Source organism: Eupeodes corollae, chromosome 3 (assembly GCF_945859685.1).
Source record: "Eupeodes corollae chromosome 3, idEupCoro1.1, whole genome shotgun sequence".
In the NCBI taxonomy this organism is placed as follows: Eukaryota; Metazoa; Arthropoda; class Insecta; order Diptera; family Syrphidae; genus Eupeodes; species Eupeodes corollae.
Window position 1 is genome coordinate 66,046,353 of NC_079149.1, and position 12,500 is coordinate 66,058,852.

A 12,500-nucleotide genomic window follows, 5' to 3' on the forward strand; every position below is an offset into this window, starting at 1 on the left:
TCCTTATGAAGCCCTCTTTGGACGTACAATTAATTTAGGTCTAGAGTTATTTAACATCGAAACCGAAGAAGATTAAAAGAACTATGTTTCATAATGCACCAAACATAAATAATGACGTGAAAATATTTACATTTTTCAAATTTGCATCTCATGTGTTTTTCTACTTTTGAATTTGTAAAACTGAATCCTTTTTAAAAATTACTATTACTTAGTTAATTTTAAACCCAAAATTAATATTGTTTTTTTTTTTTCTAAAATAAAAAATCTATGATAAATATTAATTTTCTTCACAGACATAGCACGACCACTATCGTCTTGTTTATAGTTTATTTTCGAAAGCATTTGGTTTTTTCAGAAAGTCTTAAAGTTTTGACATGGAATTATATCCATTTTTGTGAGTTGCTTTCTGTTTCGTGCCGTATGAAAAATGTAATGTTTGAAATTACATCATAAATAATTTTTTCGAAAGCTGAAAACTTCATTGTGATAGATAAATTTTTCAAATTTATTTAATACTTAGAAATAAGAAACATTCATTCTTCACTTATATTTTCTATTTCTAATTTTACATTTAAATAAACTTGATCTTGGCTCATTAATCAAAAATTCACTCTTGAGCAATATTTCAATCGTGTCAAAATGAGGTAAAGTTGTTGTTGAAAAAAGGAAAATTTGCACAATAAATCAGTGATTATCAGTAAACAAAATAAGACATCGATTGATATCTCCGTCAAAAAAAATTTAAATTAATAGTTATTTGATCTTTGGACATACGAGGGTCGTTTGAAAAGTCCGTGCGAAAATAAAAAATGCTTAATTTTTTTGTATAAACCTTCTTTATTTTTTAACGTATGTAGTCTCCTTTCAGGCTTATACACTTCGTCCAAATCTGCTCTAGTTTGTTGATCCTTTACGAATAATAGGATTTGTCCAAGTCTGTAAAGTAGCCTTTGGTTTCTGTAATCACCACCTGGTTTAAATGGATTCCTCCTTAGCAACCCATTGTTTAGATTGCTCTTTGGTCTCAGGAGTGTAGTAATGTATCCATGTTACATCCACAGTAATGAAACGACGCTGAAAGTCCTGCGGATTTTGCTGGAAAAGCTGAGCAATCTCGGCTCCCACCCTGCGTATAGCTTTGTCATGTCCAAATGTTGATGCAAAATATTATGTACCCGCTCACTCGAGATACCCACAGCACTAGCAATCCCATGCACCTTCACTCTTCTGTCATTCATCACCATAATATCATGGAATTTATCAATGATTTCTGGAGTTGCAACCTCAACAGAGCGTCCAGAACGTTCAGCGTCTGTTGTGCTTATATGGCCACTCCGAAAATTTTGAAACCACTTGTAAACTGTTCTACTAGAAGGTGCGGCAGTCACCATAATGTTTATCAAGTTTCTGTTTAGTTTCCTGAGGAGTTTTGCCTTTCATAAGGTAATGTTTAATCAACACACGAAATTCTTTTTCGTTCATTTTTTTTTGACTTCCTCAATTCAAACGAATGTCAAACACAAACCAACAGACCAACCTGGCTAAAACTTGGTGTGTATTCTTTCAAGACATGCTTCTAACTATAAATAACCTCGATATGCACCAGTAGTGCACATCTGTCTGACTTTGCACGGACTTTTCAAACGACCCTTGTAAATGTTTTGCCTCTTAGGGGCTTCACAGATTGAGCATTGACTTAACTTCTAAATGATGATATTATTTATTAAGAAGGACACATACTCTAACCGTTTTATGAACGGATTTTATACTCGTGCATACATAAGCATTATGTAATGCATAGATTATCAAAGGACCAGGACTATTTTCTCCTTAGCGAACAAGAAATATTGAAAGTACTTATAATTCAAATAATAAGGAAAAAGGACTTCTTTGCTTTCGTTACACTTATAGGACTCAAAACATGACAAATTATACATTTCAAAGCTGTTAGGTTTTTTTTTTATTAAAATCACTTAAACAAAAGAAACTATTCGAAACAGGACTGCAACCGTTTTATCAATGCCATGGAACTTGATTTGGATTACTTATTATTCCACGTTTATAATATTTTGTTGTCGCAGGTGTCGTTGTATTGGATGATGTAGCCGTTTGAAGGAATGTATCAATCGATGGTGTACAACCCTCAGCTTTAAGTACTGCAGCACACTTCCAGTTTCTTGCATAGTTCACTTTTGAAAAGATAATATTTATAATTAATAAAAAGATAAAATAAAAATTGCATTCATAAAATTACTTCTCCAAATGCGAACACATCCATCGTCACCAGACGATGCCAACATAGTTCCAGTTATATTCCAGCAAACTCTCCAAACTGGACAGTTGTGGTCACTAAACTGCGCCACAGTTTGAATGTCTAAACGTGCCGATCCTGTTGGATCTCTATAAAATACAGGAGCTTATATTAGAAAGAACAAGTACAATCTACATAAAGGCTTTGTACTCACGATATAGATTTTAAATTCAAAATATATAAATATTTGCTTGCAACAGCTAAGACGTGGTAACTTCTTCCAACATTTGGTGCAAAAGCCATATCATGTACTGGATCTGTTATTGTGTTAATGGTTTCAATCTTAGCACATTTTCTAGCATTTTCACTGTATTCAAATATGAAAACTTTTCCCGCTGAAGAGCTAACGTCATCGCTTCCAGCCTGCAAGATATTAAATATTTTTTAAGCCATAAATTTTGAATTTTTTGATTATTTAATTCAAATTTAAGAATTTTATTTTTAGGGGGCGATATATGGATTTGTACATTTAACTTTGTTCCATGCCGTGAATCAAGTTTATTTTCATCAATTAAAGAACAATGCTCTTCCAAAATAACTTAAATATATACGATAGGATATCGTTACAACCAGTTATAATGAGAATAGACCACTTTTGAGCTTTTAAAACTTCTATACTACAATAAAAAAAATCGATATCATTGAGTTAAAAATTGAATTTGCTTATTTGAACATCTAGTTACATATGTATATCTATGATCAATTAAAGCATAATTTAGATATTTGATAGGAAGTTGAGAAGGTATTGAAATTCCTGAAGGCATGCACCGAGAAATTCCGGCCGATCATACTTAATAAATTAGGGCATATTCCATGAACTATATCTCTAACAAACATTGTTCGAAAGCATTTACGAGGAATTTCTAGGCTTAGCAAACCAAACACTAAACAACGGGTATTATACTTAATTGTAATTTTTTTAATTCTAAAGGAGTGAACGAGAATCAATCATAAACAATATCAATGTTTCTCTTAACTGCCGCTAGAGTTCACGTCGGATTCTTGGGGCCTTTTTTTGGGTCATCACCAGTCATCCTGTAGTAAGTGAGCCACGTTTTAAAACTGTTGGATTTTTTTTAGGTGAAAACCTTTATTAACTTAACTACAAGGACTGCTACCCTTATTATGTAAAGACACAGTTTAAGCAGTGAGCACTAGGAAAGGGAGAGAGGGATTGAAAGGTGGTGTCGATGCACATTGGTTTTTAATTCCTGAATATTGGTATGCCTGGGAAAGACAGAGTGTGGCATGGCTATTTCTCAACAGCATAAACTTTTAAAATAACGTTTAAAGAGGGTGAGACAAGAATCTTTACGGCGATGTTGCATCGCCTTAGAAAATCCAAACTTCTTGCGGCACTTTTGACGACATCGCCTATGTGATCGTTTCACACAAGGTGGTGAGAGAATATCGAGATGTTCTGTCTCCTCGTAGCAAGTGCTCATTGATAATGGCAAGGGGGGTATATCTCGCTTTAACGATACAAGGAAGGATTGTGTTTTTCAAAGATTAAATTCCACGAGGTTTTTGTTCCCCATTGAACAATGCTGTTTAGGTCGGAATTTAATGAGCTTATCATATTTTGTGGCTGCAGTTCCACATCCCCAAACAGGGAGATGCTGGGATAAGGTACAAAGTCGAACGGTTACAATCGCAAGAGATCGCCAAATCCTTTTCCGACCGAGTAACAAGTAACCTCTCTCGAAGTTTTCTGCCGCCAACACAATGTGTCAAAAACCAGTGACAACATTGCCAAAATTCAATCAGAGTAGCCGCCTCTGATGTGCTGGGTTTCAAGCAGCCACCAACAAGGAACCCCTGGTTTGACGAGGAATGTCGGCAGGTAAATGCAGCCAAACAACAGGCACGCAAAGAGGCGGCGCTGCATAACAGGACGACAGCTGCTCATGAGCTCTACGAGCAGAAGAGGCAAGAGGAACACAGACTTCTCAGAAGGAAAAAGAGAGGGCATGTGTCGAAGATGTTGAGAGGTTTAAAAGCAGAAATGAATTTTGAAAGTTTAATGAACAGGTGAAACGAAATTCACAAGTACATAAACCTAGAATCGAAGGCTGCAAAGACGAAAGTGGAAACATCATAGTGGACGAAAGCCAACAATCCCGTCCTCCCGACTTAGACGAAGTAAAGATTGCCATATCTAAGCTGAAGTCTAACAAAGCCGATGGAACGGATGGCTTGAATGCCAAGCTTTTTAAAGCAGCTGGAGATAAGTTGGTTAGGAGCACGCACCAACTTATCTTTAAGATATGGTCGGAAGAAAGCATGCCCGATGAATGGAACCTCAGTATTGTTTGCCCGATTCTGAAAAAAGGGGACCTTCTAAACTGCACCAACTATAGAGGAATCAGTCTACTTAACATAGCTTATAAAATCTTCTCTGCCGTAACGTGTGAACGTCTTAAGCCCTTCCGTCTATAACCTGATAGGTCCTTATCAGTGTGGTTTTAGACCAGGAAAGTCCACAGTCGATCAAATATTCACATTACGGCAGATCCTGGAAAAAACCCACCATTTTTTCATCGATTTCACGCTGCTCCATAAAGGTTGAAACAGCTTAACAGAACCCTTCGATGTCAAAAAAGGTTTTAGACAAGGTAATGCGCTGTCATGCGATTTTTTTTAACAATGTGCGTAAAAGAATAGTGCAAAGCTCACATGTCAACACTAGAGGCACTATCTTTCAAAAGTCATTGATGACATTGACACAATCGGAAGAACTCAGCGTGATGTCAATGGGGCTTTTGTGAGTATTGAGGCAGAGGCGGCAAAAATGGGTTTAACGGTTAATGAGGGCAAAACAAAGTGCATGCTGTAGTCAAGAAAGGACCTACAACACCGACGTCTTGGTCAAAACGTCACCATCGACAGACGTAACTTTGAGGTAGTCAAGGACTTCGTCTACCTAGGCTACGCAGAAAACAACACCAGCGCTGAGATCAAACGCAGAATAACTCTTGTCTCTTGCTAAGCGCTGTTTCTTTGGACTAAGAAAGCAATTGAGTGATAAAGTCCTTTCTCGAGGGACCAAAGTGTCGCTATATTAGACCTACCTTTTTATCCCCGTCTTACTATACAGTGCAGAAGCATGGAACATGACAAAAGCGAATGAAAGCGCCTTGGGTCGTTTCGAGGGAAAAGTTCTTCCTGTGAGTTACGGTCCCGTATGCATAGAAGGGGAGTGGAGGAGAAGATACTAGTTGTACAGCAACGTAGACTTAGCCAGAAGGGTAAAAGTATAACGACTAAAGTGGCTGGGTCACAATGAACTCATGAAAACCAATGCTCTGGTCCGGAAGTCTTAAAATCCACATCCACAACACAGCGCAGTAGAGGAAGATCCAACTTGGAGCGCGAAACTGGCGAAATCTAGCTAAAGACTGAGCTAGATGGAGAAGTTTGTTGGGTGAGACCCTAGTTCCTCATTACTGTAGCGCCACCTTAAGTAAGTAAGTTCCACATTCGAAGAAGGGGAATGTGATTCTGAAACCAAGTATGAAAAGGTAAGAGTACTATCGTCAGCGAAACAATGTTTTGAATTAGAAGTTGGAGACAAAAGATCATTAATAAAAATGAGAAAGAGTTTTGAAGGAACAGAGCCTGTGGCACACCAGCGTTTATTTTGTGGTTTTCAGACTTGAACCTATCCAATACTACTATGTATTGAACGTTTATACGAATAAAGTAAACATCTAAACAGATTAAATTGTTGCATCAAATTAACTGTGAGGATGGATCAAGACATACAAAATTTATGTGACCATTTTCAATACTAAAATGATAATTCAATTACTTATCAATTGAACAAGAAATAGGAAATATATTTTTAAATGAAGGTAACGAAACACTTAAAGATTTAATGAGAATTGATTCTTCCAAAATGTGCATATTTCTAATTCAGTTTGATAATAATGATCTATATGCATAAAGTATTTATATTGAAAGTTCTTGCATTAATCTTATGTTTTTTTACATCTTTAGGTACTTAAGACAAGCCATCATAGTAATTACAACGTCAAGCAATAAGATCAATAAATAAAATTTTATTTTCGAAAGAAGATTGAATTGGCCAAGAAACATATGAAATTGTTGGATTTGTTACAGGCGCTGGATTAATGGCCGAAGGCATTATTGGCACTTGTGGAAGGCATTACTATCACGCCCAACTGTAAATCATTGATACCCAATTTATTTGGTGCAAATTGGACACACGAACATTAACTGATCATAAAAAACATATTTTTGTAATTAATATATTGAAACAAATTTTGTAAGCCTATAAAAATCAAAAAATAAAAGTTGTAAAGCCAAAGGGTTAAGAAAATATACAACTACACTTGTGTGTAGTGTTCTGATTTTGTTCACGGACTAGAACCCAACTTTAAAGACTAAGATTCTACATGTAATACAATGAAAGACACTTATACCTGTTAGTAGGAAAAACAACAAAAATGGAAGGGGTACATTAACATCCACTGTAGGGTTCTGATGGTCCAAAATCTTTCGACTAACCGCACTCACTTTTGATTTGATAATAGGTTATCGATAATGCAACAAAATAGTGTGCAAAATGCTTTGTTTAGTTTAATCAGTAACAAGGATTTTTCAATAATTGTATTACTGCCAACAGAACCCCCGCAAATGTCGACATGAGACAACGATCGTTCAGTTATTATTTCTTTGCCTCTTCGAAAACGTCGAAAAATTTGGTATTTAATAACATGTAATACTTACAGCAATCAACTGAGAGGGCAGCATATACATTGACTTATTCCAGGATAAACAGCTAAGAGGCAGTTTACATGATATTTCGTGTTGCACTGGCCATTGCGACAGATTCATGATGTCAGGAGCTTCATAAATACGAATTATCCCATCTGCCGAAGCAGTTGCCAAAAGGAGGCCGAGAATCTTGGGAGCAAATTTAACATCAGTCACACTTGTCCTCGAGTCCACAAGTGTAGTTCGTCGGACCCAACGTTTAACAGGGGTCATTGTAGCTGTTACTTTATCGCCAACAACTTCTTCCCATACTGAAGCTGTCCGATCAAATGAACATGTTGCCAGAACCTGTCCAAATTCTGGATGAGCCCATGAAATGCGCCAAATCGAACCAGAATGAGCTTTCCAACTAGCCGTTACAGTCCATTTTCCTTGGTTATCCTGATCCCAAACCTTTTGTTTATAGAAATATTAAGTCGTCGTAGAAAAATAAATAAATGCTTAAACACAAAATTATATACAGACCTTTACAGTTTGATCACTGGAACAAGTTGCCATACGGATTCCATAGTAATCGTAGGCTATATCGTGTATTACATCTTTATGGTCGGCGCGAATTTGTTCAACCTCAAACATTATTTCTAAATTTGTGTTTAATATTATACTTTTAAAAAAAATATTTTATTTATTATGTTCGGCGCGAAAATTGTGATAACAACGTTGATTGGGAATTTATGGAAGTTTGCAGAATGCCAATGCAGAATTTTATTTTCTGTCAACAAATGTCAAAATGACAACAACGGATAAGGGCTGTCTTCGGCGTATTACTCTCGTAACGTAACGTAGTGAACAACGTAAGGAATACTAAAGCCACACCGTTCACAAGTAGAGTCGATAGCTCGCCTTGGGTTGAGTTTGAATTTTTGAGAATGTTGTTTTGGATTTTAGTTTTGGAAGCATTGCCTTCATAACAAACGTTTTTTTTTGCATTTAGTAAAAGTGTTTTTGATATTTTATATAAAGTTCACCAAGTTTGAGATAAATTGTTTTATTCAGACTTGTGCTCTCCAGCGGCTATGAACCAATGAAGAAAACAGACTTATAAGCTGCATTATATTATCTAAAATAATAATACAATAATAATTTGGAATCCTGGTTCTGGTCTGTGTTAAATTCATAGAGCTACAAATTAGTTTTCATTATAACATGTAGATGGTTATTTTGTGTAAGGTAACAGCTGCGTTTTAGTATCGAAAATGGTCCATATGGGCCACAATATGTGATCCTGGGGTCAATCTGGGACAATTTTAGAAACATAAGAAACCGTTTTCAGTGTGACATGCAGATGGCTATTTTGTATTTCAAATGGTAAGGTAGTGTGAAATGTTACTGAAAAAAGGAGACAACAAATTTTTGTAAAGTAGACTAACATAAGAACAAATTATGAACGTTTTGTATGTTGAATGTACATAGTTTTATTTTCGTAGAATGGGTAGTTGGCGATAATTAAACGCAGATATTGTGAGCTTGGGAGAAAAGAGGCACCATATGTTTGAAAATCAAACAAACAGGACAATTTCACGTTGTTTAATTGTTCGCTTTCGTGCTGCCAGTGGGTCAAATAAGCTGTGATGGCATTGGAAAATCAAATTATTTCGTTTTCTTAGGTAAAAGTTATGTTAAAGATAATCTTAATTTAAGTTCCTGCGTTTGTACTTTTTGATTGTTTAGGAAGTATACTCAGTTGAATGTATTAATAAGGGTTGGGTAAAATAAGCTGTAAGCTACTATATGTGTAGGTACATTTAAAAATTGCACTGTGAAGTATATTTTTTTAAAAAATATCCGTGATGGTTTTCCAAATCTATAATCCTTTTTTTTTAATATTCATTTGATCTATTTTTAGTATTTTACATAATGCAAATTAGAAAAGTCTAAATCTTACATGTAAGATTTCATCTGTCTTACAAAAATACAAAAACTTGGAAGTAACGCTAAAATATTTATGCTAAAACGGTTTTGAACTCTAAAAGGTTCAGCGGTTTGAAAATAAGTTTTGTTCTGGTAAAGAGTCTATTGTCTAAATGATACTTAACTTTCTTTTAAATTAGATAGTTTGGGCCACATTTATAGATGTTTGCTAGATAGTTGCTAAGCCCAGAGTTTAGGCTATTTATAAATAAATGTAAACCTAAGTTTAGCGCTAAATTTGTGGTTTAACTATAAGCATAGCAATTGCTGTGTTTAAGTTGTTATTTTATTATCACAGCCAAATTTCATATTTAATTTTTGTATGTGGATTGAAAAGCCGAAGAAGTAAATTATAACAAATAAAAATGTCGATTGATACCGTAATTAAAGAAGATATGGATTTCTTAGAGGAGTTTGAGTTATTTGGTGATCTGCAAAATATGCCACCAGGAAAAAGGAAAATATGTATACAAAACACGGTTCAATTTACTTGAATTAAGTGACAAGAATTTTTACGAATGATATCGTTTGTATAAAGAAACAGTTTTTAACCCTAGAACCCTACCTAGGGTGCTGTATCACCCTGTGATTTATTCGATTGATAATATTTGTTTAGACCATCGAATTAAAATGTGTGCCAAATAGGTTCAAGAAATAAAAAACAGGTTGCCCTGGCACCCAGGATACAAAAAGACTACTCTCAATATGGATAGTGTTCTAGGGTTAATATTATTATTATATTGTACATCAAGTTTAAGAAATTACAGCACAAAATAACAAGTTTAAAAATATAACATTATTTTTTTGCTTTAACCTGTCATTTGAAGTATTATTATGCAGCAGAATACAACCTCAACCTGGGGTTTTACTAAAAATATCTGGAAAATTGACTGTAAATAAGAGCTGTGTTTAAATCACCAACAAGCCTTAAACTATAACACGTAAATAGCACTCTGTACCTTGTATATGGTGAATTGCATACAAAACTCAGCTCTGTAAAGAAAATTGATAGTCATGGGAAAAGGACCACATTGCACAGATGATAAAAGGCAGATAATAAATGGGATGTAAGCTTAAGGAAAGACGCTTTCGGAGCCTTTAAATTGTTCAAGAAAGCTTGTTTACAACACAATTCAACACCTTGAGGCATTTAGAATTTCACAAAACGTTTCAAGAAAAACCATAATAAGAGAAGATCATTTACTACAAAGAGCTTCGGCAGCAGACCCATTCAAGACTTCAAACCAAATAAAATCTGATGTTGAGTTACATGACGGTATTTCTGTGTTTTCTCGGAAAATCAGGCGGCGGTTGAATGAAATTCAATTAAGGGGATGTATATCACAGAACAAACCGTTCGTCGAAAAAAAATATAAAGTGCAGAATTCAATTTACTAAGAAACGCCTAAGAAACCTCTTAATTTTTGGAAAAACGTGATCTGGAGTGATGAATAAAAGTTCTGCAGATTTGGATCAGATGGAAAAAAATATGTTTGCCGCCCATTTACCCAACAATACAACCTAAAGTACACTCTCAAAACAATTAAACACGGAGGAGGAAATGTTATGTGTGTGGAGCTTTCTCTTGGCACGGCGTTGGCCGAATTGTCAAAATAAGCTCAAAGTTGGATCTTATAAAAACATATTCACAGATCATATGATTCCCTACGCTGATGACAATTTGCCTTTGACATGGCGTCTTATGCACGATAATGATCTGAAGCATACTTCTCGGTTAGTAAAATCATGTTTAGAGGATAATTGTGTTAGTGTTTTGAAGTGGCCGGCTCAGTCTCCCGATCTCAACCCGATTAAGAATCTTTGGAATGGACGCCAATTGGAAGGTCAAAATCCCAAAGATTTTGAGGAATTCTGAAAATATTAAAAATGCTTGGTGTTTAACTCCAAGAGCATGGTGCAAAAATTGGTGGAGAGTCTGCCAATTAGAAATCAAGCCGTGATTTACAGTGAGGGTTTTCAAACTAAATATAAAGTAAAATGAAGAAATCAAAAGGTAAATTCAATTTTATATCACATGTGCTAATTAAATGTCCAAACTAAAATGACAAAAATTTACTAACTGTGGTTATTATCTCTATTTTCTTACAGAAATAACTGAAACTACGAAACTTATGGTTCCTAATACATTGAGAAGTATATGAAATTTAATTTAAGCAATAAAAACTTGATGTACATAAGCCTTAAATGCTCCTTTCACTTAAATTTAACAAAAAAATTAACAACAATGTGTGCTTTTTATATAACCACCACTGTATAAGTGTTTAACTGCATAATACTTAACATAAAAAGGGTTTTTATAAAACAACTACAAAAATGTCCATTTGTCGTGTAAGACTAGCTTGATAGTGAAATAAAAACAAATGTAATCAATACATATCTAGAAATTTGTTTAAACCATTAATAAATATGATTTAAAATCACGAAAATAAATATAAACCGATGTAATGGTTGGGCTCATCAGAAGATGACAATTACACCTTGTCTTGTCCCATAGCAAAGCAATAAAAATAGCAACAATTTATCTTCTTTGAAGACTTGTAGCAACTATATAATTCGCAGTTGCTCTATGTAGCTCGGATTATAAGGAATCTCGATTTATTCGGGAAAATATGCGTCAAGACAAAGTGTAATGTTAATCTTCTGATGAGCCCAACCATTACATCGGGGCAAAACGCATATATGAATACTTTTATGCTGGTTCATATTTATTTTCGTGGTTTTAAATCATATTTATTAAAATAAACGGTGTTCAGGAAAAAACAATTCGACTGTTAACAGTCAAAAATTTCTTCTTCAAAAGTCACATAAACCATTAAGTTTCCACCTACTTTTTATTAAAAGCTTAAATATATAAATAAACATAGTAACATTTTATTTTTGATTAAAAATTGTGAATCATCTTTTTTTAATATAAACAAATAAAAAAGAAATCCGTAGAATTTCGTTCTTATTTCTGTTTTGCTATGATTTTATTATGCATTAAAATATAGTCATCTCTGTTTAAAGTAAGACGTAGCATATTTGTTATTTGCAACGAAACCAGAATAAGTCAATTATGAATTTTTAAAAATATATGTTTTTATTGCCTTCTAACTGTCGATGGCAAAACACTTCTATTTCATATGAAATTTCTGATATATAATTTAAACTAACCGAAAAAAATACAAAAGAAAATTAATTTTCAGGTTCCTTCCAATTCAACTACATGCAACATAAATTCCAAAATTTCTTTAATAACTTTGGATTTCTTTTCTGATAACTAAACTGTTTGTTATCTCTCCTTTAACTCGTAAAATTTCTGACTATGAAGCTGTTTGATATTAATTTTCAGGTTCCTTCCAATTCAACTATATGCTGATCACAACTTCCAGAATTTTTTTTATAACTTTAGATTTATTTTCTGACAACTAAACTATTTGTTATCAGTCCTTCTTTAACTCATAAAATTCTCACAAAA

At 34.2% G+C, this 12,500-nt stretch overlaps 1 protein-coding gene across 1 annotated transcript; it reads right to left on the bottom strand.

The window, feature by feature from the left end:
• Positions 1 to 1,929: 1,929 nt before the first annotated feature.
• LOC129949892 (nucleoporin seh1) lies at positions 1,930 to 7,820 on the bottom strand. Its single transcript, XM_056061608.1, has 5 exons — positions 7,577 to 7,820; positions 7,064 to 7,504; positions 2,466 to 2,674; positions 2,255 to 2,400; positions 1,930 to 2,189 (listed from the first exon to the last, which is right to left on the bottom strand). Exons 1-5 carry the CDS (start codon positions 7,685 to 7,687, stop codon positions 2,017 to 2,019), a joined length of 1,080 nt encoding a protein of 359 aa, XP_055917583.1. The 5' UTR covers positions 7,688 to 7,820; the 3' UTR covers positions 1,930 to 2,016.
• Positions 7,821 to 12,500: the final 4,680 nt, after the last annotated feature.

Bases quoted from the DNA above. Each gene is read 5' to 3' on its own strand.
- LOC129949892 (XM_056061608.1), bottom strand. From the start codon at position 7,687: ATGTTTGAGGTTGAACAAATTCGCGCCGACCATAAAGATGTAATACAC. The intron at 7,505-7,576 runs GTCTGTATATAA...TATAAACAAAAG, and splicing joins CCAGTGATCAAACTGTAAAG to GTTTGGGATCAGGATAACCA. The intron at 2,401-2,465 runs GTGAGTACAAAG...TGTATTTTATAG, and splicing joins TTGAATTTAAAATCTATATC to AGATCCAACAGGATCGGCAC.